Source organism: Dendropsophus ebraccatus, unplaced genomic scaffold (assembly GCF_027789765.1).
Source record: "Dendropsophus ebraccatus isolate aDenEbr1 unplaced genomic scaffold, aDenEbr1.pat pat_scaffold_605_ctg1, whole genome shotgun sequence".
NCBI lineage: Eukaryota > Metazoa > Chordata > Amphibia > Anura > Hylidae > Dendropsophus > Dendropsophus ebraccatus.
The window spans coordinates 22613-46738 of record NW_027210204.1 but is presented as its reverse complement, the minus strand read 5'-3'; the positions used below and the strand labels follow the sequence as shown (position 1 = coordinate 46738).

At 45.0% G+C, this 24126-nt stretch overlaps 1 protein-coding gene across 1 annotated transcript; it reads left to right on the top strand.

Moving 5' to 3' along the window:
- On the top strand, positions 1 to 23629 carry LOC138777659 (pleckstrin homology domain-containing family A member 3-like). The gene is made up of 8 exons (XM_069956323.1): positions 1 to 351; positions 9355 to 9471; positions 9581 to 9736; positions 15467 to 15603; positions 15888 to 16052; positions 18163 to 18206; positions 18811 to 18926; positions 22846 to 23629. Exons 1-8 carry the CDS (start codon positions 312 to 314, stop codon positions 22971 to 22973), a joined length of 903 nt encoding a protein of 300 aa, XP_069812424.1. The 5' UTR covers positions 1 to 311; the 3' UTR covers positions 22974 to 23629.
- The last annotated feature ends 497 nt before the right edge of the window (positions 23630 to 24126 follow it).

The window sequence follows — 24126 nt, the reverse complement described above, 5'->3', positions numbered from 1 at the left end:
GCACACAAGTCATGTGACTGCTCCATACCATGTGACTCTTACGTCATTAAACCTAGCAGAAGCGACTCCTAGGTAGACGTGCCCGTACGGGGAAGCGCAGTGACGGAGGAGGAGGAGGCGGCAGCTCAGCTGTCTGCATGGAGGAAACAGGCGCAGTGTCCGGGGTGTCCGCCCGAGCATCCCCCGGCACCACCATGACCTGCCTGGCCGCTCAGCAGCCTGTGTCCCCCGGCGTGTAGTCCGTCCTGTCCCCGCCATCAGCCCGCACCTGGGACAACGATGAATCCGCAGTGAGCCGGAGCGGCACAGCTATGGAAGGAGTGCTCTACAAGTGGACCAACTACATCACAGGTGTCTGCAGGGGAGATATAGTGTATATGTGCTGTATATGTGCTCTATGGTGTGTGTGTGCAGGTGATATATACGGTATATGTGCTGTATGGTGTGTGTGTGCAGGGGGTATATACTGTATATGTGCTGTATGGTGTGTGTGTGCAGGGGATATATACTGTATATGTGCTGTATGGTGTGTGTGTGCAGGGGGTATATACTGTATATGTGCTGTATGGTGTGTGTGTGCAGGGGGTATATACTGTGTATGTGCTGTGTGTGTGTGCAGGTGATATATACTGTATATGTGCTGTATGGTGTGTGTGCAGGGGATATATACTGTATAGTGTGTGTGTGTGTGTGCAGGGGGTATATACTGTATATGTGCTGTATGGTGTGTGTGCAGGGGGTATATACTGTATAGTGTGTGTGTGTGTGTGTGCAGGTGATATATACTGTATATGTGCTGTATGGTGTGTGTGCAGGGGATATATACTGTATAGTGTGTGTGTGTGCAGGGGATATATACTGTATATGTGCTGTATGGTGTGTGTGCAGGGGGTATATACTGTATATGTGCTGTATGGTGTGTGTGCAGGGGGTATATACTGTATATGTGCTGTATGGTGTGTGTGCAGGGGGTATATACTGTATATGTGCTGTATGGTGTGTGTGCAGGGGGTATATACTGTATATGTGCTGTATGGTGTGTGTGCAGGGGGTATATACTGTATATGTGCTGTATGGTGTGTGTGCAGGGGGTATATACTGTATATGTGCTGTATGGTGTGTGTGCAGGGGGTATATACTGTATATGTGCTGTATGGTGTGTGTGCAGGGGGTATATACTGTATATGTGCTGTATGGTGTGTCTGCAGGGGGTATATACTGTATATGTGCTGTATGGTGTGTCTGCAGGGGGTATATACTGTATATGTGCTGTATGGTGTGTCTGTAGGGGGTATATACTGTATATGTGCTGTATGGTGTGTCTGCAGGGGGTATATACTGTATATGTGCTGTATGGTGTGTGTGCAGGGGGTATATACTGTATATGTGCTGTATGGTGTGTGTGCAGGGGATATATAGTGTATATGTGCTGTATGGTGTGTGCAGGGGGTATATACTGTATATGTGCTGTATGGTGTGTGTGCAGGGGATATATAGTGTATATGTGCTGTATGGTGTGTGCAGGGGATATATAGTGTATATGTGCTGTATGGTGTGTGTGTGCAGGGGATATATAGTGTATATGTGCTGTATGGTGTGTGTGCAGGGGATATATATTGTATATGTGCTGTATGGTGTGTCTGCAGGGGATATATACTGCATACGTGCTGTATAGTGTGTGTGCAGGGGGTATATACTGTATATGTGCTGTATGGTGTGTGTGCAGGGGGTATATACTGTATATGTGCTGTATGGTGTGTGTGCAGGGGATATATACTGTATAGTGTGTGTGTGTGTGTGCAGGGGATATATACTGTATAGTGTGTGTGTGTGTGTGTGTGTGTGTGTGTGTGCAGGGGATATATACTGTATAGTGTGTGTGCAGGGGATATATACTGTATAGTGTGTGTGTGTGTGCAGGGGATATATACTGTATAGTGTGTGTGTGTGTGCAGGGGATATATACTGTATAGTGTGTGTGCAGGGGATATATACTGTATAGTGTGTGTGTGTGCAGGGGATATATACTGTATAGTGTGTGTGCAGGGGATATATACTGTATAGTGTGTGTGTGTGTGCAGGGGATATATACTGTATAGTGTGTGTGTGTGTGTGTGCAGGGGATATATACTGTATAGTGTGTGTGTGTGTGTGTGTGTGCAGGGGATATATACTGTATAGTGTGTGTGTGTGCAGGGGATATATACTGTATAGTGTGTGTGTGTGTAGGGGATATATACTGTATAGTGTGTGTGTGTGTGTGCAGTGGAGATATACTGTATAGTGTGTGTGTGTGTGTGTGCAGGGGAGATATACTGTATAGTGTGTGTGTGTGTGCAGGGGATATATACTGTATAGTGTGTGTGTGTGTGTGTGTGCAGGGGATATATACTGTATAGTGTGTGTGCAGGGGATATATACTGTATAGTGTGTGTGTGTGTGTGCAGGGGAGATATACTGTATAGTGTGTGTGTGTGTGTGCAGGGGAGATATACTGTATAGTGTGTGTGTGTGTGTGCAGGGGAGATATACTGTATAGTGTGTGTGTGTGTGTGCAGGGGAGATATACTGTATAGTGTGTGTGTGTGTGTGCAGGGGAGATATACTGTATAGTGTGTGTGTGTGTGCAGGGGATATATACTGTATAGTGTGTGTGCAGGGGATATATACTGTATAGTGTGTGTGTGCGCAGGGGATATATACTGTATAGTGTGTGTGTGTGTGTGCAGGGGAGATATACTGTATATGTGCTGTATAGTGTGTGTGTGCAGGGGAGATATACTGTACATGTGCTGTATAGTGTGCGCGCGCAGGGGAGATACTGTACACGTGCTGTATAGTGTGCGCGCGCAGGAGAGATATACTGTATACGTTTGTGTGTGTGTATAATATATATATATATATATATATATATGTATGTGCTTTACTGTTTAATGAATCTGTAAAGTGTATGATGCTGTATGCATTATACTTTGTTTTATGCTGTATAGTGGATGTATTATACTGGGGAGGTGTGCTGTATACTGGGTATGTATTATACTGGGGAGGTGTGCTGTATACTGGGGAGGTTTGCTGTATACTGGATATTATACTGGGAAGGTGTGCTGTATACTGGATATTATACTGGGGAGGTGTGCTGTGCTGTATACTGGGTATGTATTATACTGGGGAGGTGTGCTGTATAGTGGATGGATTATACTGGGGAGGTGTGCTGTATAGTGGATGGATTATACTGGGGAGGTGTGCTGTGCTGTATACTGGGTATGTATTATACTGGGGAGGTGTGCTGTATAGTGGATGGATTATACTGGGGAGGTGTGCTGTGCTGTATACTGGGTATGTATTATACTGGGGAGGTGTGCTGTATAGTGGATGGATTATACTGGGGAGGTGTGCTGTGTAGTGGATGGATTATACCGGGGAGGTGTGCTGTATAGTGGATGGATTATACTGGGGAGGTGTGCTGTATAGTGGATGGATTATACTGGGGAGGTGTGCTGTGTAGTGGATGGATTATACCGGGGAGCTGTGCTGTGTAGTGGATGGATTATACCGGGGAGGTGTGCTGTGTAGTGGATGGATTATACCGGGGAGGTGTGCTGTGTAGTGGATGGATTATACCGGGGAGCTGTGCTGTATAGTGGATGGATTATACTGGGGAGGTGTGCTGTGTAGTTGGATGGATTATACCGGGGAGGTGTGCTGTGTAGTGGATGGATTATACCGGGGAGCTGTGCTGTGTCTGTTGTATGCCAGCAGAATCTATTTTCCATGGACATGAATTAAGTGTGAGGAAACAGAAACACTACTGCAGTTTGAACTTAGCCTTATCCAGTATGTGTTTAGTTTACTGTGTGTATTATACTGTGTGCAGGCGCTCTATCTGCTGTATAGACTGTACTATTTCCTGTGTGCTTGTTATACATAGTGCAGGCTGTGTGTTATATAATGTATGTGTGTATATAGTAGGGTGGGGTCACACTGTGGTTTTGTTTCTGTGTAGCTGGGCTCACACTTTCTCTAATCTGAGCTGACAAAAAATGCAAATGCTGGGACCCCCAGCGATCCTGAGAATGGGGACGCAGTGAATGGAGCGCCATGGCCTGCGCTCCATGCATTCTCTATGGGGCTACCAAACACTTCCGAGTTAAATGTCCCATTCATTGCCTACAGCGTCTCCATTCTTGTGGTCACACCATTCAGACCCTGAGTGATTAGCTTGGTTTCCCTTATCCTATGGCTAAAGATGGGAATACCCCTTTAAGGAGTTTGGCAACAGCTGGAGGGCTGACACCTGATTTGACACCTGTGCCCTAAACTGCACCTCAGCCTAATGTATGTATATAATATATACTGTGTGTAATATGATTGTGAGCACAATGTGTCATATAGTGTGTGTATGTATTGCATTATTTTAACACGCACAAAAAATGTTGCTGACCTTATTTTTGTGTACATAAAAAAAAAAAAAAAAAAGTTCCTTTCGATCTGTTATTTTTATAATGGAAGTCAAAGGAAAAACGGTTTATAGCAGAAGCACACAAATACATTTGTTTTTGCAAAAAAGAAAAACTGATTGTAAAAACGTAGTGTGAACCCAGCCTTACACATGTTTGGTCTATAGTAACCCTGCACATGTGACCAGATGGCAGCGGTGTCAGTGGTTGCGCTTATTTTCATGTTCTATTAGGAAAGAGGAAACCCTCCAGATGTGATATGACTATAGGAGCTGATGTATATATAGATATATGGGGAGGGTGTTTCTATATACTTATAGGATGGTATACCTGTGTTATGTGAATGGTCTTATGTATGTGTGACAGCTACGCCCTACTGTCTAGTACATGTGGATGACTCTGAGGTCACTAATAATAGTGCGCTACCCGCTCAGAGGACGTTCCGGGCATATCTTGTCTGTGCAGAAGTTTATTATTAGTTACACGCCAGCTTCCACTTAGGGCTGTGTCGCAACACTCCTTGCCAGGTAGCTGCCCTCCAGCTTTTATCATCAGCCTGCACATGGGTGTAATTTAGGCTGACGTACATTACAGTGCTCCACCAGCCGCTGTCAGCTTCCATAGCACGCTTGTTTCTTTAGTAAGTGGGACACTCCAGAATCGGGACACTTGGAAAGTATGGTGACATTTACAAAACTGAGGCTGAGGGCTACACAGCGATTTGCAGTCACATGACCAGGAATCGCTGTGTTACACTACTGCTTCACCCATACAAGCCAGAAGCTGCCATGACCCAATTGACGTATGAATGAAGGAGCCGTGCGACATGGCAATTCCTGGTCGCTTGATCGGGAATTGCCATGTAGCCCCAGCCTAAATAAATTGCTGATTCATTAGATTTGGCGAATGTTAAAGGGGTACACCGGCGTGAGAAAACCTTTTTGGTGTAATGCTGCAATTATATAGAGAATGACGTCACTGCGACCAGCTGCCCCACTGCCGGCACGCGACTTAAAGTAGGCCTCGGCTGAACCGGAAGTAGGGCACAACTAGGCCGCATGAGCCAGACGGGGAATCTAGGGGCCCAGCACATTCCTGACGTTCCGCCAACTTGGAGCGCTGGTTGATAGGCCTGTGAGCGCCCGGAGAGCTGACCAAATCCAGGGTCAGGACTACTCATGCAGGCCTCGCACACCGGGATGGCACGAACCGGGCCATCCCCCATCCACGATCCACAGCTTTTGCTCCCAGGGAGGAAGGAGGTCGGAACTAGAGATGATCGAACAGCGCTGATGATCAGGTTCATACGATCTCGAACCATCGGTATTCGACTCTCTCTGCGTTCCCGTTCAGTGGGAAAGGCTGTATTCCTGTTTTCCAGGCAGGACTCGGGCTGTCTCCACCTTCCCCACGGAATGGGAAGACTGTGGGAGTCAAATACCGATGGTTGGAGTTTGTACGATCCTGAACATCAGCGCTGTTCGATCATCTCTAGTCAGAACCTCGATCAACCCAGCTGAGGGGTAAGAAATTCTTCTTTTAAAATACAGGCGGTCTCCTCTTCTTTACGACGGATCCCCCACCTCTCGTGCCTTCCCTGAAGGAACAGGAAAAGCACTGGTGATAGTGGGAAGGGGAGGGGCTTTTAACGTGTTTGTGCTTTTCCTGTCCCTAGGGGGTGAGTTAATCCCTGTGGTGCCGTGGTGAAGATGAGGAGAGAAAAAGCTATTCTCACTTTACCACGTATCCACAGTGCCTCAAGGTCCCTCACTGACCGATTCCGCCAACACTTCAAAGACTTTCCCATAGGTGGTACCTGCATCTATCTGACTTTTACGCCATATCCTGTAGCTGTCCAGGTGGGAAAATCCCTTTAGGGTACAAACACATACACCGTATACGCAGCGTATTTTCTGCTGCGATACGCAGCAGATTAGATCTAAATAACTGAACACAGCATCAAATCTGCTGCAGATCTGCTGCGTATACGGTGTGTGTGTTTGTACCCTTACAGGTCAATTACATGAATGTGAACGATTGCAGAACAACGTCCTATATATCATCGGTCGCCATCATTACTGGGAGTAAATCTGCCCAGGTATAAGTGATGTTACCGACAAGCCGTTCTCGGCCTCACCCCTGTCATAGAATATAATAGTGGCCAGTCCCCGGCCTGGCAGCTTACATCTCGTCCTCTGCTAATATTATAATAGGATTTAGCAGAACGGGTCACTATAATGATGAGTTGTAATGTGAATCTAATAAGCTGCGGCTCCATTATCATATCACAGCGTAAGCCAGACGTCTGTATTCACACACTGCAGCCAGAGGAGACATCAATGGAAGAAGTTCTCATTATAGTGAATTGCATCCTGTTCACACGCTGGGTTTATTATCTACTTGCTGTTGTTTTAGAGGGAATCTGTCACCAGCAGTGTGAAGCGGTGACAGACACGCTGCTATCAGCGCTGTGTTACTTACATACACTCGTGTTACTTTTTGTAAAATATACAGTTTATTAGTTGCTGGCTTCCCAGCCACGTCAATCTCAATTGACAGGTTTCTGTCTGTTACTATATACAGATGGAGAAAGCTGCGCGTCAGCAGGGAGAGGAGGCTGGGGTCAATCTATACGCTGCTTAGTATAGGTATTGGTAGTCTCTTTAAGACATGTCAAACACGTCGCCCTTTAGCTATTGCAAAACTACCATTCCCATCATGTACAATGTGATTTTTCCATTGTAGCAGTTTTCTGAGATCTTTAAAGGGGTTATCCAGCGTGGGGGCACTTTCTTGGGGGGACCAAGGAGGTGGCTGAAATAAAAGACGTCCACTTACCTCCCCGGTTCCAGCGGCGGGTCCCGCATCACGGCGCTCCTGGTTCCCGGCCGCTTCCTGGTGTCTGACGCCGCCCGAGACGCTACGTCTCAGGGCCGCTCAGCCACTCAGTGAAGGAGGCAGGATCTGTTTGAAGTTTGCTCGGATCCCGCCTCCTTCACTGAGTGGCTGAGCGGCTCAGGCGGCGTCAGACACCAGGAAGGAACCGGGTACCAGAGCGCTGTGATGCGGGACCTGCCGCTGGAACCGGGGAGGTAAGTGGACGTCTTTTATTTCAGCCACCTCCTCCCCCGGTCCCTCATAATAGCAGGCAGTGGCATAGCTCTTAAGCCCCTATTCCACGTCCCGACTCTGAGGAGCAAACGAGTGCTGTCAGCGCTCGTTTGTTCCTCGTTCCCTGCTCGTTGCTGCCGTTATTTCATGTGGGGGGGGGGGCTGCCCAGGTGATTGTTGATTGTCTGGGCAGCCCATAGGGGGTAGTGGCGTTCTGCTGCCGCTGCTCCTATTCCATGGGGCGTTGGCAGCAGATTGCTGCTATACCAGTCGTTTGTCTTTCAACATGTTGAAAGACAAACGACTTCAACGATCAGCCGACATGAACGATGTTGGCTGATCGTTGCCTCCTATTCCATGGGACGATTTTCGGCTGGTATCGGCCGAGTGGAATTGGGCCTTAAAATATGGTGGCACTTACTGATTGATAGGGAGGAAACTGCTGTGACTTCCCATGATCCTTAGCTTTGAGGCTAAGCTCTCAGCTATGTAGGGAAAATGTTAAGAGATGTTTTGCATCATGTGTGCTTTGATAGCAACAGCAGGGTCACAGTTTAGAGCAAAAACCAATGGGGGAGAATAGCCGTACAGGGATGTAAGTTACTGTACTAAAACAGCATATGTTTATACTGTATATATAATTAGTGTGTGTGTGTGTGTGGGGTGCGCCCATCTGATTTTACCAATTTTGCTGGGATTCCCCTTTTAATTATTAGATCACTAGAAGTCTGACCTCTGACCTGCATATTATCGCGACATGTCTCATTATTATCGGATGGAATAGCCTTTCTAAAATAAACCACGACTTACATCCTTGCTACATCCTTAGCAAAATCCCATAGTTTCAAATGAACAATTTTCCTCCTATTAAAGTGGTTATCCGCAGTTAATTGGTGGGGGTCTGACTAAAGTTGTCACAGTTCCAGAATTTGGTATTGTCTTCAGTACAGACATGTATTGTATTACCCTGATTATTGGTAGCAGAAAGATACTTTGTCAAAAATGAAAAATTCACAAACTTCAGGCCAAGTTACTTATGTTGTCTGTTTTGTAGCAGAGTGCATAGCGCTTCTCCTGATCCTACCAGTCGTGTGGGTCTGATCCCACAGACCTTGACCAGTCAAAACTTTTGACGTATCTGTGTAACAGTGACTTTTTAAAGTGATCTTGTCCGTCGCTTTAAAGTGATCTTGTCCGTCGCTTATGACATGTGCAGTTCTCAGCACCATTTAGAGGGTTACATGCTGCACAGTTTATATTCACCTGCATAAAACATGTCTGTTTGGCCAAAAATGCCTTTTATCATTTGTGGACAATGTCATCTGGACGAGGGCCGTTGTGTCCCCGTCTTCCCACCTATGTCGTCAGTGTAGTCCCCGCCTCTCTGTCATTAGAATGGGCCGCTCCTACAGTAGTGGAGGTTGGGATTCATCTTCTGTGGGGCAGGCAGTGACGTTGCTGTGTCCTTACTGCTCTTAGCGCACCTGCACCACAGAAGGTGAATCCCGGCCTCCACTGCAGGGGCAGCCTATTATGATGTCGCAGAGGGGCGGCGACTACGACACTGACATAATGGCAGTGAAGCCCCACCTAGATGACACTGTCCACCAATGATAAAAAGCCGTTTTGGCCAGAAAGACAACAGTCATGGTCTATACAGGTAAATATGAACTGTGCAGCATGTAAACTTCTAAATGGTAAGAACTGCATATATAGAAAGTGGGGGGTGACATTATCACTTTAAGGTGCTTCTCATTTGCTAAGATATATTCCTCTGTGATTGCAGGTTGGCAGCCTCGGTGGTTTGTATTGGACAATGGCATCTTATCATATTATGACTCACAGGATGATGTCTGCAAGGGAAGCAAAGGAAGTATTAAGATGGCAGTGTGTGAAATTAAAGGTAAGTTTCCACCCAGTAGGTATTTTGTGTGTGTGTGTGTGTATATATATAATTTCATTTTTTTTTCTCGTTTTCCCCATCTTAGTATTTTACTCATCCCTGTTCTCAGTTCATTCAACAGACAACACCAGAATGGAGCTCATCATCCCTGGGGAGCAACACTTTTACGTCAGAGCTGTAAATGCAGCAGAGAGACAGAGGTGGCTGGTAGCATTAGGAAGCTCAAAGGCCTGTCTGAGTGACAACAGAACAAGGAAGGAGAAAGGTAAGCTGTTTTAATGTATGTCTTGTCTACAACTATTGGGATTAGACTAGGGCTGGCCGGTATACCGTGAAAATACCGTGTCTGGCGTCTTTTTTTTTTTTTTTTTACCGACCTCAACTTTGCCAGGAAGGTATCTGCAGTATTTTCACCCCACACCTCCCCCGGCACTAGGACACTGACAGCTCATGTTCCCCTCCTGGCTGCTCGCACAGGTTCTCGGTCTCTGGAGGAGCAGCTCACAGATAGCAGTGATCGCAGGATCCATATTGTGTACGAATCCCTAACCCCCGACACCGAGGACATTACAGAGATGCTGCTGCTGCGTGGACACCTCGTATTCCGCCATCCCCTCCTCCCTATTGGCCGCTACACATTACAGCAGGTGACATGTCACTCAACACTGCTCCCGGCCTCGGGTCTCTGTGTCCAGTCATCAGCTGTAGTAAGCGTCATCCACCACAGGGGGGCAGAGTGTGGTAGGCCGGGGGCGGCACCATGTCTCTCTCATCCTGTGAGGAGGCAGGAGGAGGGAGGAGGAGGGGATCAGCGCTCCATACATACAGCCTGGGTTTCTAACAACGGACCACCGCCTCTGTGCCCATCACTGCACAGCTCAGCACCATGTACGTCGTCCGCAGTGAGGGAGGAGCCTCGGACCGGTAGAGGGCTCTCTTACAGTCATGTTGGCCCTATGTAACAAGCTTCTGGGCTGGTTCATGGCTTTGTTTTGGAAGGAGGAGATGGAGCTCACCCTGGTGGGGCTGCAGGCATGAGGAAGCTGAGATACAGGCTGCTGCAGGATAATGCTGAGATAAGAGTAGGAAATATGAATTCCATTGCTAGTTATCACTATACTATGTTTTCTCTTGGGTCTGCTGACCACTACTGCTGGTCATCCAGCTTTCCTAGTGTTCTGTATGGCCATTCTGTTGTTACTTTCTTACTAAACAAACAGGCGGAGTGTATATAGAAGGATATTGGCTGATCATTACCTGTCACCCAGCTTTCCCAGCCTCCTAAATCTAATGCAGCACTGCTTTCCCCTTACCCCCTGAGGAGGATGCTGGGGGACAGTGTTATGTATGATGTGCGGGGGCCACTGTGTGTGTGTGGACATCACTGGGATGGAGGGCAGCCATCTTATGTGTGAAGTGAGCTTCCTCTCATAGAGGAGGCAGAGCTGTGCCTGGATGGATGGAGGGGAGAGGCCCAGCAACAGGGGTATGGGGAGGCCTGGGGCCTTATATACAAGCCTGGCCTCTACACACATGTATATTTATTTATTAGAGATGAGTGAATCGCTTGCGCAGCGCTCTGTTCATCAAGCCAATTTTCTTTCAGCGCTGCTCTGCTCCACCCTGGATGCCAGGGAAAAGCTGGATCCAATCCTGAAAAACTCAGAGAAGTTTCCCAGGATTAGATCCAGCTTTTCCTGGGAGGAGTGACAGAGAGCAGAGCAGCGCTGACAGGCAAACGGCTTGATGAGCTTATTGCTTAACAAGCGAAACACTTCGCTTTGTTTAGATGAGCGATTCGCTCGTTATATATATATATATATATATATATATATATATATATATATATATATATATATATATATATATATATATATATACACACACACACACGCTGGGAAAGATGAGCGGACATATTAAATGAAACCACTGTACCAACTGCACTGCTCCTACAAGGGTAGTCACCCAGCTTTCCTAGTCTGCACTGCTCCTACAGGGGTTGTCACCCAGCTTTCCTAGTCTGCACTGCTCCTACAGCTGTAGTGTGTACATAGCTGTTTACCTGTAAATACTCGTCTTGTAATGTGTTCATACTATTTACACACTACAGAACGTGTATATACATGTATCCAGCCACTACAGGATGTGTACATATACGTATACAGCTATGTACACACTACAGGACTTATGTAGAGGTATACAGCTATGTACTGCATAGCTGTATACCTGTATATACGTATCCTTTAGTGTGAACCTAGCTGTATAACTATATGTACACGTCCTGTAGGGGCTGTATACCTCTATATACAATTCTGTAGTGTGTACAAAGCTGTATACCTGTATATACACATCCTTTACTGTGAACATAGCTGTATACCTGTATATATTCATCCAGGTCTCTGCTGAGACCCCCTAATAATAAATAATAATAATGGCTATAGACTAAATGGCACGGCCTTGTGTTGGTGCTCAGTGAGTTCCTTTTTGGCATGGCCAAGTGGGTGTGGCTTGCAAAAAGGGTGTGTCATAATTATCATTCAATTATCGTTACCGCAGCTACCTGTACGATTAACCGCGATATTGATTTTTAGGCCAATATCTCCCAGCCCTAGAATAGACCTCTGCCGATCCCAGCAGTTTAACTCTTTGCATGCCACAATTGGTAACAATCATGGCATGCAGAGGATAGTTTGACAGGTACTGAACTTGTCAGAGGTTCAAGCACCACCCTCACAACGCTGTTGGGTGCTGATCAGGTAGGCCTTTTGGAGGCCACTATGCCTGTCCTGCCAGATCTGCTTGTACTGCCTAATAGGTCAGATTTTACAGTTCACTGCCATGCAAGAAGTGTTAAAAGAAGTCAAAAGGGGAGATTTATCCAACATGGTGTAAAGTGAAACTGGCTCGGTTGCCCCTAGCAACCAATCAGATTCCACCTTTCATTCCTCACAGAACTGAGCCAATTTTACTTTACGCCATGTTTGATAAATCTCCCCCAAAGTTTTTAAAAATATATATTACAAAAACACCCTCAATAATAAAAATAAAAAGTTACTCCCCAAAAAATAAACATATTTGGTATAACCGTGTGCAAAAAAAAAAGTGTGAACTATAAAAATCTTATGATGTTGATCCTGCACAGTCAATGGTAAAAATCGGGGATGGGGAACCTGCAGCCAAAGGCTTTGGCTGTCCAGACATGATAGGGAATTGTAGTTTTGCAACAGCTGGAGGGTCGCAGGTCCTGGTATAAATGAAGGAAAATACCAAGTATACAAATTACTCATTGGAAAAAAAAAAAAGTCAAAATGTCACAATGTTCCTAATGTGGCGCTGATGACATCTACAGATCATGGCTCCAAATACGACCCCTATATTCTCTGCTCGCTGTATGTTCTTATTTATCTGGTCTGGAGTTTTGCATGCTTTGCTCACTACCTGAATTTCCAATCCCGGCATCTATTTCCCTATTGTGCTGTGCATTATTGTCTCCGCCTGCACAGAGGCCAGGGAAACGGTTAATATCACATTGTACAGGGAAAGACCGCACAATTCTGTGTCAGAAAGTCAATGCAAGCCTATTGGTAAGTTATAAGTTTACACCATGGTATGAGTAAGCTAAAAACTGACTCCAGAATACCCCTTTAATACCCCCTCCAACCACTGTAGGGCTGTTAACCCTTAGGGGACACAGCCAGTTTTCATTTTTGCGTTCTTCCCTCCTCGTGTATATAAGGCCATAGCGCCTGCATTTTTCACCTAGAGACCCAAATGAGCCCTTATTTTTTGCGCAACTAATTGTACTTTGCTATGGCAGATGTAATTTTTGCCTAAAATGTGCCGGGAAACCAGAAAAAAATTATATGTGTGGTGAAATTGAAAAAAAAAATGGTTTTTTTTTAATTTGGGGGGGGTTGTTTTTACTCCGTTCGCCCTGGGGTAAAACTGACTCGTTATATATGTTCCTTAAGTTGTTACATATCGTTGTAATCGTAACATGTATAACTTTTATTTGATTTGATGGCTTGTAAAAAATTAAAACCTTTTAAAGAAAATATATGTTCCTTAAAATCGCTCCATTCCCAGGCTTATAGCGCTTTTATCCTTTGGTCTATGGGTCTGTGTGAGGTGTCATTTTTTGCGCCATGATGTGATCTTTCTATCGGTACCTTGATTGCGCATATATTACTTTTTGATCGCTTTTTATTACAATTATTCTGGATTTGATGCGACCAAAAATGCGCAATTTTGCACTTTCGGATTTTCTTGCGCTGACGCCGTTTACCGTGTGAGATCAGGAATGTGATAAATTAATAGTTTGGGCGATTACGCATGCGGCGATAGCAAACATGTTTGTTTGTTAATTTATTTATTCATTTTTATTTATAAAATGGGGAAAGGGGGTGATTCAGACTTTTATTAGGGGAGGGGATTTTGTGTTATTAAAAATACATTTTTCTTTTTACTTTACACATATACTAGAAGCCCCCCTGGGGGACTTCTAGTATATGCACTCTGATCTCTCATAGAGATCCATGCAGTATAGTTATACTGCATGAATCCATGAGATCGGTGTTCTATTGCTTTTGGCTGCTGCAGCCAAAAGCAATAGAATGCCGAGCCGGGATCAGCGCCATTACGGCGCAGATCCGGCCCGGGATGTATGCGGGGATCGCCCCCCGCAATCGCGCCGCAGGGGGGCGATCCCCCCACTAGACCACCAGGGATGGATATGAGCAAGTATTTAGAAGCAGCTGTCAACTTTGACAGCTGCTTCTAAGTACTTAATTAGCGGGCACGGCGATCGGACCGTGCCCGCTAATAGCCGCGATCCCGGGCTACATGCGGCACCCTGGATCGCGGCAGTTCAGAGGGGGGTCGCCGTGCGACCCCCCCCTCTGAACTCCCATAGCGGCACGAGGACGTTCAGTAACGTCCTGGTGCAGCTATGGGTTAAATTAAAAAAAAAAAAAAAAAGTTGTTCCTACCTTATTTTAAACTAGTGAATCTGCAATTGGATATAATTTCTTACTGCCCATCTTCCTAACATCATTTATTTTAGTATGATGATATTTGCAAACGGTGGTAGATATTGTGCAGCAAGTGAACCGCCAGTTCTTGGAGTTCAGTCCTGGAAGCAGAAAAACGGACAAGCGTGAAGATCGTTGACACATTGTGATGGCTAGACAACTTGGTCAGCGCGTCTTTGGTCTTGGAGGGTTGCGCTCTGTTAAGTCGCTATTCCATGGGCAGACTGAGAGGAGCAAAATAGCGCTATCTGCGCTCGTTTGCTCCTCATTCCCTGCTTGCTGCCACCGCTATTCCACAGCGAGTGGGTGAGTCCGGGGGGGGGGGGGCTGCGGGGGGCTGCAGACTCTCCTATTCCATGGAGCGACGGCAGCAGATCGTTGCTGTTTGAATCGTTTCTTTCAACATGTTTGAAAGACAAACGACGCAACGATCAGCCGACATGAACGGCTCATTGTTGTCTTCTATTCCACGGGACGATTGTCGGCCGATCGTTCCATAGAATAGGGCCTTTAAAGGACGCACAGTGAACTGACAGCAAGGTCATGGGAGCCGAAGGCTCACTGTTGCATGTGGGAAGCCAAAGCTTACCCATCCGGACTGATGCCACAGAACAGGTACTCATGAGGTTTTCCCATAATGACAAGTTATAACAAGAATAATCTATAGACCGTTGTTTGACCCCCACCAATCCCCTGTCTATTGAGAACTTGAGGAGTTGAGCAATGGTGGTTTCTGTGTTTCTCATGAATAGTTTCTGCTTTAGGCTGGGTTCACGCTAAGTTTTTTTTTATCCGTTTTTTTGCAAAAAACGAATGCCTTTGTGTGCATCCGTTTTTCCATTGACTTCCATCATTTAAAAAAAAAAAAAAAAAAAAAAGATCAAAACGGATGCACACAAATGTGTGGGAAAAAACGTTATGTGACCCCAGCCCTACTTACTTCTGTGTGATCTGTTTGTTTGCAGAAATCAATGAAACCAATGAATCCCTGAAAACCAAAATGTCTGAGCTGCGTCTGTATTGTGACCTGTTGATGCAGCAGGTGCACACAATTCAGGAGTTTGTAAGTCAGGATGAGAGTCGGCCATCGCCCAGTGCTGAGGTAAGACATCCGCAGACATCGTAAGTTTTCTGTAGTTAAATTGTGTATGGTAATTGGATTATCTCATTGGTCTGTTCGTACTGAAGTTGCAGTCACTATGTTCATCAGCCATTGGCGGTGGATGGAGTGGCAGTCGCTTGCTTCTGTGTATAATAGGAAGGAAGCATATAACTGTGCTTATAGAAAACCCCCGTACTAAATGTTACACTTCCTCTTGTAAAGATAGATACTTATGAGTTGTGGGTTTTTGGAGTAAACCTTGCATCTTCTGCGTTACGTTTTAGAACATGAATGAAGCGTCGTCTCTGCTCAGTGCGACCTGCAACACATTTATTACCACACTTGAAGAATGTGTCAAGATTGCAAATGCCAAATTCAAGCCAGAAATGTATCAGCTGCCTCCTCACGAGTCTTTGGTGTCTGCTGTGTCTCCTTCCTCTGTTCAAATGGTAATATAGAGCTAATACAGTTCCTGTGGGTGCACCTCCCTCCAAGTGCTGTTCATAGGCAGGTTAAAGGAGAAGTCCGGCAAAATTTTTTATTAAAGTATTGTATTGCCCCCCCAAAAGTTATACAAATCACCAATATACACTTATGGGACATGCACATAAAGCGCGTTTTCCCTGCACTTACTACTGCATCAAGGCTTCACTTCCTGGATAACATGGTGATGTCACAACCCGTCTCCCAGAGCTGTGCGGGCTGTGGCTGCTGGGGAGGATGATGGCAGGGGGACACTGAGGGACACAGGGCACTGGAGGGACACTGAGCATCCCTCTGCCATCATCCTCTCCAGCAGCCACAGCCCACACAGCTCTGGGAGTCGTGTCGTGACATCACCATTTTATCCAGGAAGAGAAGCCTTGATGTAGTAGTAAGTGCAGGGCAAAAGCGCTTTATGTGCATTTCCCATAATAAGTGTATATTGGTGATATGTATAACTTTTTGGGGGCAATACAATACCTTCTCCTTTAATGCTAATCAGTTCCTAAATAACTCTAGACCAGTGTTCCCCTAACCTGTTGCTCTCCAGCTATTTCACAGCTTTGATTTCCAGCAGCCAGGCATGCTGGGAGTTGTAGTTTAGCAATAGCTAAAGGGCTCCATGTTGGGGAACACTGGTCTGACACACTTCACGTGTTGTAAGGGCCAGTTTACACAGAGTAAAACTAGTGGAATTCCTCCAGCCTCCCTGTCATACTGGCAGTCTATGGGAGGCTTGTGCGCCTCCTCTCTCAGCTCGGAAGAGCTGACATGTCAATTCTTCCTCGCGGAGAGAGGAGACGGGCAAGCCTCCCATAGACTGCCTGTATGACATGGAGGCTGGTGGAATTCAACTAGTTTTACATAGTGTGAACTGTCCCTAACTGCATGATCCCCCTCTGTCAGCAAGCCAAGAAGAGCAGTGTTCACCATGTAGCATTCACCTTTTAAAGTGTACCTATTATTTAATCAAACTACTGACATGTCGTGGCAACATGTCAGAAGTGTGTATTGGTGGGGGTCTGGGGGGAGAGACCCCCATCAATCACTACAATGAAGGAGCAGCCGCGCTCAGCAGTGCACGCTCTGTCCCTTCATCTCCGCTTCAAACTGCTAAACTAGCGGCTGACAAAACAATAATGGAACTTCTGGGAGATGGAATTGCTGGGAGCTCTATAGACCTCCATGATTTCATCGACTGCTAGTTTTGAAGTTTGCAGCGGAGATGAAGAGGGCGCGTGTTCCTGAGCGCTTCTGCCACTTCGTTCTAGCGATCGGTAGGGTCTCAGCACCTGGACCTCCCCACTGATACTCACTTGTGACATGTTGCTAGGGCATGTCAGAAGTTTGTTAAAATGATGAGAACACTTTTTTTTTTTTTGCAGAAATCAATAGTACAGTCGATTTTAAGAAACTTTGTAATTGGGTTTATTAGGCAAATATGACCCTGTCTGTTCTATGGAGAGGGGAGGGAAGGAGGGAGATTAGTTGGCAGCAGAGAACAAAGGATTACACAGCCGGAGCTGTGTGAAAGCTGCTATTCATAGGTCAGAGAGGTCAGTGCTGACCTCAGAGGAGAGAGCCTGGTGATGTAGCTGTAAATTAACTCTTTGTCCTGTTTTGGTGTCTCATCTCCCTCCACCTCTCCCCTCTCCATAGAGAACAATAAAGACAGGGGGTAGAGCTTCAAACTGCTTACTCATGATAAAAATGCATTTTTTAGGCTTATAAACCTGATTACAAAGTTTCTTTAAAAACACCTGTACTAAAAAAAAAAAAGCATCAGGTATACTTTATGCTTCTATTCGAAGTGTGCGCTTCTCCTAAAAAGTATTGTTTAAAGTGTACCGCTAGGCAAAATTTGTACTTTATATCTGATCAAGGGCGTGCTGCATGGTGGATAATGCTTGTTCATCGGTGATGCTATCGTTCGTTCGGCTCCACTCCGTCACCAGTTGGGTGTTCAGTTTTCCACTGTTGAATATAATGATAGGTGGAAGAAGAAAAAAAATTCTGCTAGACATAGATTGTGTACTAAGGATGGTATATAAATATAATTTTTTTTTTTTGTATTAGATGAAAAGATCCATGAGCCACCCAGGCAACTACACTACAGACAGGTAAGACAGATACAGTAAAACTACTTTGAGAAGGTTGCCCCCTATATCCAGACCATATTTTTCTATGTGGTGTCGCCATGTCACTTCTGCCTGACGTTTGCTGAAGTTAACGCTGCTGTCATTATAAAAACCTCTGACATCATAGAGAGACGTTCTCATCTGTTGAACACTCGGACCCCCTTGATCTCAAGAAAGTCGGGAGATGTGCACAGCTAAATGCTTTACCCTTCACGATCCCAGTGTCACTACAAGAGACCAGCTCCATAGATTTATAATGAAGCTGATCTCCTGTAGTGAGACAGAGATTGCTGGGGAGTGAAGCAGATGGCCACGTCTTTTTGCCAGCTACATCTAAACTTCAGTGCTGCTGTGAACAGTGACTGATCAAAACTTTGGTAAGGTCACTGTGACATGTCAAAAGTGGTTTATTGTAATGACAGGGACACTTTTTAAACTTGCTTCCCGTGTGAATTTTTTTTGGTTTAGCGTTTTACATATAGAGAAGTGGAATGTTATTATAACTGGGGGAGGGGGTTTGTAGAGTTTTGCTGTGTTAACATTGGTAAACTGAAGGAAACGTGACTTATTTTACTCTGTTATATAGGATAGGCTGTTCCATAAAGGAGTCTTCATTGTCGTTACATCGGGGGTCTAACAGGAGGAGGAGTGCTTATTCAGATACAGAAACTATTAGTGATGGACCAGTGGAGGACACTGACAGTAAGAAACACACTTTGAAATAAACAGTATGACCATTAACAGCCAGTGGCTTACATTTACCTTAAAGGGGTTATCCAGCGCTGCAGAAACATGGCCCCTTTCATCCAGAGACAGCCCCACTCTTGTCTCCAGCTTGGGTGGGGTTTTGCTGCTCCGTTCCATTGAAGTGAATGGAGCTTAATTGCAAACTGCAACTGAACTGGAGACAAGAGTCGTGTTGTCTCTGAAAGAAAGCGGCCATGTTTTTGTAGCACTGGATAGATGCAGTTGTATCTTTATTGCAAAGCAAATTATCTAGCTCAGATGTGTGTGTGTGTTAGTTATCCTAGCAAAATGACACAATACATTCCGAAATGAACTGAACATGGTCCCTAGTAGGACCTTGGTCCTTCTTTGCTGGTTTGCTGGTGTGTAAACCCCACTGAATATAGGTTACTTTAAGGCTGCGTTCACACTACGTATATTTAAGTCAGTATTGCAACCAAAACCAGGAGTGGATTAAAAACACAGGCTCTGTTCACACAATGTTGAAATTGTGTGGATGGCTGCCATATAACAGTAAATAACTGCCATTATTTCAATATAACAGCCGTTGTTCTAAAATAACAGCAAATATTTGCCATTAAATGGCGGCCATCCACACAATTTCACCATTGTGTGAACAGATCCTTTGTGTTTTTAATCCACTCCTGGTTTTGGTTGCAATACTGACTGAAATATACTGACTGAAATATACGTAGTGTGAATGCAGCCTAATAGTGTGTAAAGGGGAACTCCAGATACGAACTTGTTTTCTATTAAAAGTACATTAAAAGTTATATAGATGTGTCTGTACAATGTATTACCATATCTGTACGGTTCTGCCACACTGGTAGCTGTTTGAAATCCAGGAAGTGAAGGAAAAAGGCTTCTGTGCTAATCCACATTGTCTCCTGCTCCTTCTGCTATCCCCCCTTAGGAGACAAATATTCCATGCCTCTGTCTCACATTGTGTGTGTTTGCTGAGATCAGGCTGATGATGCAGACAGGTGGCAGGGCGTGATATCACAGGAGGCTTGGCTGGATCCCCCAATCCCCTGAGTGATTCACCATCTCTGACCAGCCAGGAGCAGGTGTTTGCATTGATTTCTCTAATTGTGCCGAAGTGTGCAGTTAAGTTAGGGCTGTGTTCACACATGTTGGAGTCTCATTGCAGTACTGCAGCATATTTACAAAAATGATGCAGTAACACAAGTAAATGATGCTAAATGGCAGAGAGGATCAGAGCCTTATTGTGCGGCTCAACTTCAAAGACAACAGTTGCTTGATCATAATATGTGCGTGGAAATGAAAGGGGAAAAAAAAAAATTTCTTTATTCCAATATCAGCGTTACAGGTAGAGAATACAGTTTGGTGTTACAGGTAGAGAATACAGCGTGCTGTGTGGTGTTATAGGTAGAGAATACAGCGTGCTGTGTGGTGTTACAGGTAGAGAATACAGTGTTCTGTGTGGTGTTACAGGTAGAGAATACAGCGTGCTGTGTGGTGTTACAGGTAGAGAATACAGTGTGGTGTTACAGGTAGAGAATACAGCGTTCTGTGTGGTGTTACAGGTAGAGAATACAGTGTGCTGTGTGGTGTTACAGGTAGAGAATACAGTGCTGTGTGGTACAGGTAGAGAATACAGTGTGTGTGGTGGTACAGGTAGAGAATACAGTGTGCTGTGTGGTGTTACAGGTAGAGAATACAGTGTGCTGTGTGGTGTTACAGGTAGAGAATACAGAGTGCTGTGTGGTGTTACAGGTAGAGAATACAGTGTGGTGTTACAGGTAGAGAATACAGTGTGGTGTTACAGGTAGAGAATACAGCGTACTGTGTGGTGTTACAGGTAGAGAATACAGTGCTTTGTGGTACAGGTAGAGAATACAGTTTGTGTGGTGTTACAGGTAGAGAATACAGCGTGCTGTGTGGTGTTACAGGTAGAGAATACAGCGTGCTGTGTGGTGTTACAGGTAGAGAATACAGTGCTTTGTGGTACAGGTAGAGAATACAGTGTGTGTGGTGTTACAGGTAGAGAATACAGCGTGCTGTGTGGTGTTACAGGTAGAGAATACAGCGTGCTGTGTGGTGTTACAGGTAGAGAATACAGCGTGCTGTGTGGTACAGGTAGAGAATACAGTGTGCTGTGTGGTGTTACAGGTAGAGAATACAGCGTGCTGTGTGGTGTTACAGGTAGAGAATACAGTGTGCTGTGTGGTGTTACGGGTAGAGAATACAGCGTGCTGTGTGGTGTTACGGGTAGAGAATACAGTGTGGTGTTACAGGTAGAGAATACAGCGTGCTGTGTGGGTGGGACAACAATGAAAAGTACTGCAAATAATTCAGTAACACAATGAAACTGCAATGTGTGAACACAGCCTAGATGTTCTGCCACAGATTTGGGCGGGGAATAGGCAGGGTGGGGGACTGTTATGAACAGCTGAGGGAAAGCATTGCATTCTGGAACTTGTAGTACTGAGTATAACTGTTCAACAAAGTGCAGAAACACAAAACAGAACAAAACCACCCAAAACAAATGGATTTTTGGTAGTTTCAAAACTGAAATAAATGGTTAAAGAGTCACTGTCGTATTTTTTTTTTTGCAGAAATCAATAGTCCAGGCGATTTTAAGAAACTTTGTAATTGGGTTTATTAGCCAAATCTGCCATTATCTGCATGTAAAAAGCCTTTTCCCAGGTCCCCCCCTCCTTCCTCTTTTTCATCCACTCTGAAAATCTGAAAATTGTGACTTGTTGCAGGAGACGTCCCCTGTCTGCTCTAGGGAGAGGGGAGGGGGGAGGAGGAAGGAGGGAGTTAGACGGCAGCAGAAAGCAGATAACAGAGGATTACAGGCACGGAGCTGGGTGACAGCTGTAATCTGAGCTCAGACAGGTCACTGGTGATGGTCAGAAGAGATAACGGGTGAGGGATTTGTAGATTAACTCTTTGTTGTCCTGTTTTGGTCTTTTCTTTAGCTCTCTCCATAGGAGAACAATGAAGACAGGGGGGAGAGCTTCAAACTGATTTTTCATGATAAAAATGCATTTTTCGGATAATAAACCCAATTACAAAGTTTCTTAAAATCGCCTGGACTATTGATTTCTGCAAAAAAAAAATTCACGACAGTGACACTTTAAGTAATGCTTTATGCTTCTGCAGAAGTTTAATTTTTTAAACCTCTACCTGGAGTTCTCCCTTTAACCGTAGCCTGATTCATCAGAAACTCCCAGGAGTCAGAAGTGACTTTTACCTCTTCAAGGGGTTATCCACGTTTAGACAAAAAATGGCTGCTTTCTTCCTGAAATAGTGCCGCTCATTCTTAGTTTGTGTGCAGTATGTGGCTTGGTTTCCTTGTAGCTTATAGAGCCAAGTTGTCGTACCCCATACAACCTGAGGATAGACCATTTATATTTATATTTTCATCAATATCTGCACTCTGAAGATCAGCTGTTTGCCTTCAGCCACGGCTCTAACTTACTCAAAGAAACCAAGCCAGAAGCAGAAGTCCCCATTCTCAGAGTCGGGGCCCATTAGTTTCAATGAGAGCTGAACTGCATTGACCTGGCGAAGCCACTACGTAGTGAATGGGGCCGAATAGTATCAGAAATTGCTAACATTTACATTTTCACCTTTTATTGTAAAGATCTCTGCTTTGTTCCATTTGGAGCCTTTATTGCAGGAGATGAAAACTTGTCCTGGTAATGTGATAGACACACATGTTCATGGCTGATAATAGCTAAAGCATAGGTATCAGAGCTATGCCTTGTACATGCGTCACATGACAGATATATTTCCTAGGGGAAAGCAGTAAGAGTTCCTAGAGATCTTGGGGAGAAAGTATATTGGAAAGTTATAACTTAAATAGTAAGTTTTCTTGTAACTAATGTCTCGATTACTCCAGGACCTACACACTGCCCACGAGTTGGAATGAACGGTGGATTTCCTCCAGCAGGCGGTGCCGAGGACAACAAAATTAAGTCAAAGACTCCGTCTGAAGCCGATGACTCTCCTGCCTCTGTCTCTTCCTGAAGTCTGACCTAAGAGCTTCAGGTGTTAATATACTTTGTAAAAGTCCTGCTATGCAAAGGCAGCTTGTGTCAGACTTTCACGACCTAGAAATGTTTGTCGGACCCTTTTAAATGGATTTCGCTGCACTTTATATAATACTGTAAGAGCAAACTTTGAAGTGAGTTTTATCTTTGTACAGTTTGTTTGCAAAAGTATTTTCCTACTAACCCTTCACGGTCTGAATGTGCATTCTCGATCAATCCGCTGTATCACTCACGTAGAATATGCAATTATTTTTATTATTGGTTCTCTTTTCTTTGAACATGTGACAGCCTGAAAGGTTTGTGTATTAGTCTCTGGGGACTTGGAAGGCCAAACCCTCTGACATCTAGGAGTGCTCTTCTGCACTGCTCCCTCATCTATATCTCATTGTGTCCTCTGTGTTAACACTGGAGTTCCCTCAGATACAACCTATAGATACACTGCAATAAAAGGGATGGGATTCAATATTTCCACAATATATAACATATAGTCAAAGAGCTATGCCAAAAGAGAAGACTATTACTACCCCTATAGGTACCGTGGAGTATTAGAGATGAGCGAATTTCCAGTCGGAACATAGAGAAGTGCTTTGTTCCCATCTGCATTCTGCTCATCAGGATGCAGTATTTGAATTCTGCTTCGCTCCCTGACACTCCTCCCAGGTTGCTGGGTAAAGATGGATCCAGTCCTGGGAAACGTCTCCTAGTTTCCCAGGACTGGATACATCTTTTCTCAGCACCTGGGAGGAGCAGTATGGAGCAGAGCAGACTTCAAAGTCCGCAGCCTGATGAGCAGAATGCAGATAGGAACAAAGTGATTCGCTTCGCTCCTACTGTGAATTTGCTCATCTCTATGGAGTATACATCTGGATAACCACACCACCACACTGACAAATGTATTGCAAAATGCAGTGTAGATAGATTAAGTTTACTTTTACACAGGCTGACATGGGGCCATGCAAGGACGCAAACCAGAACTGATCAGTGCTCATTTGCAGTGCCTTTACATCTGGGCTGCATGAACAATCCTTGTATCGTTCGTGCGGCCATGGAAGATGACAGCACAGATATGCATATATGTGTGCTGTCCGTTTCCAGATCACACAAGCAGTGCATACATACCTAGTGCGCTG

What these genes read in the sequence shown, in the direction of transcription:
- LOC138777659 (XM_069956323.1), top strand. Translation starts at nt 312, where the DNA reads ATGGAAGGAGTGCTCTACAAGTGGACCAACTACATCACAG. An exon ending in GGCCATCGCCCAGTGCTGAG is followed by an intron (nt 15,604 to 15,887) that starts GTAAGACATCCG and finishes GTTACGTTTTAG; the next exon opens with AACATGAATGAAGCGTCGTC. An exon ending in GGCAACTACACTACAGACAG is followed by an intron (nt 18,207 to 18,810) that starts GTAAGACAGATA and finishes TCTGTTATATAG; the next exon opens with GATAGGCTGTTCCATAAAGG.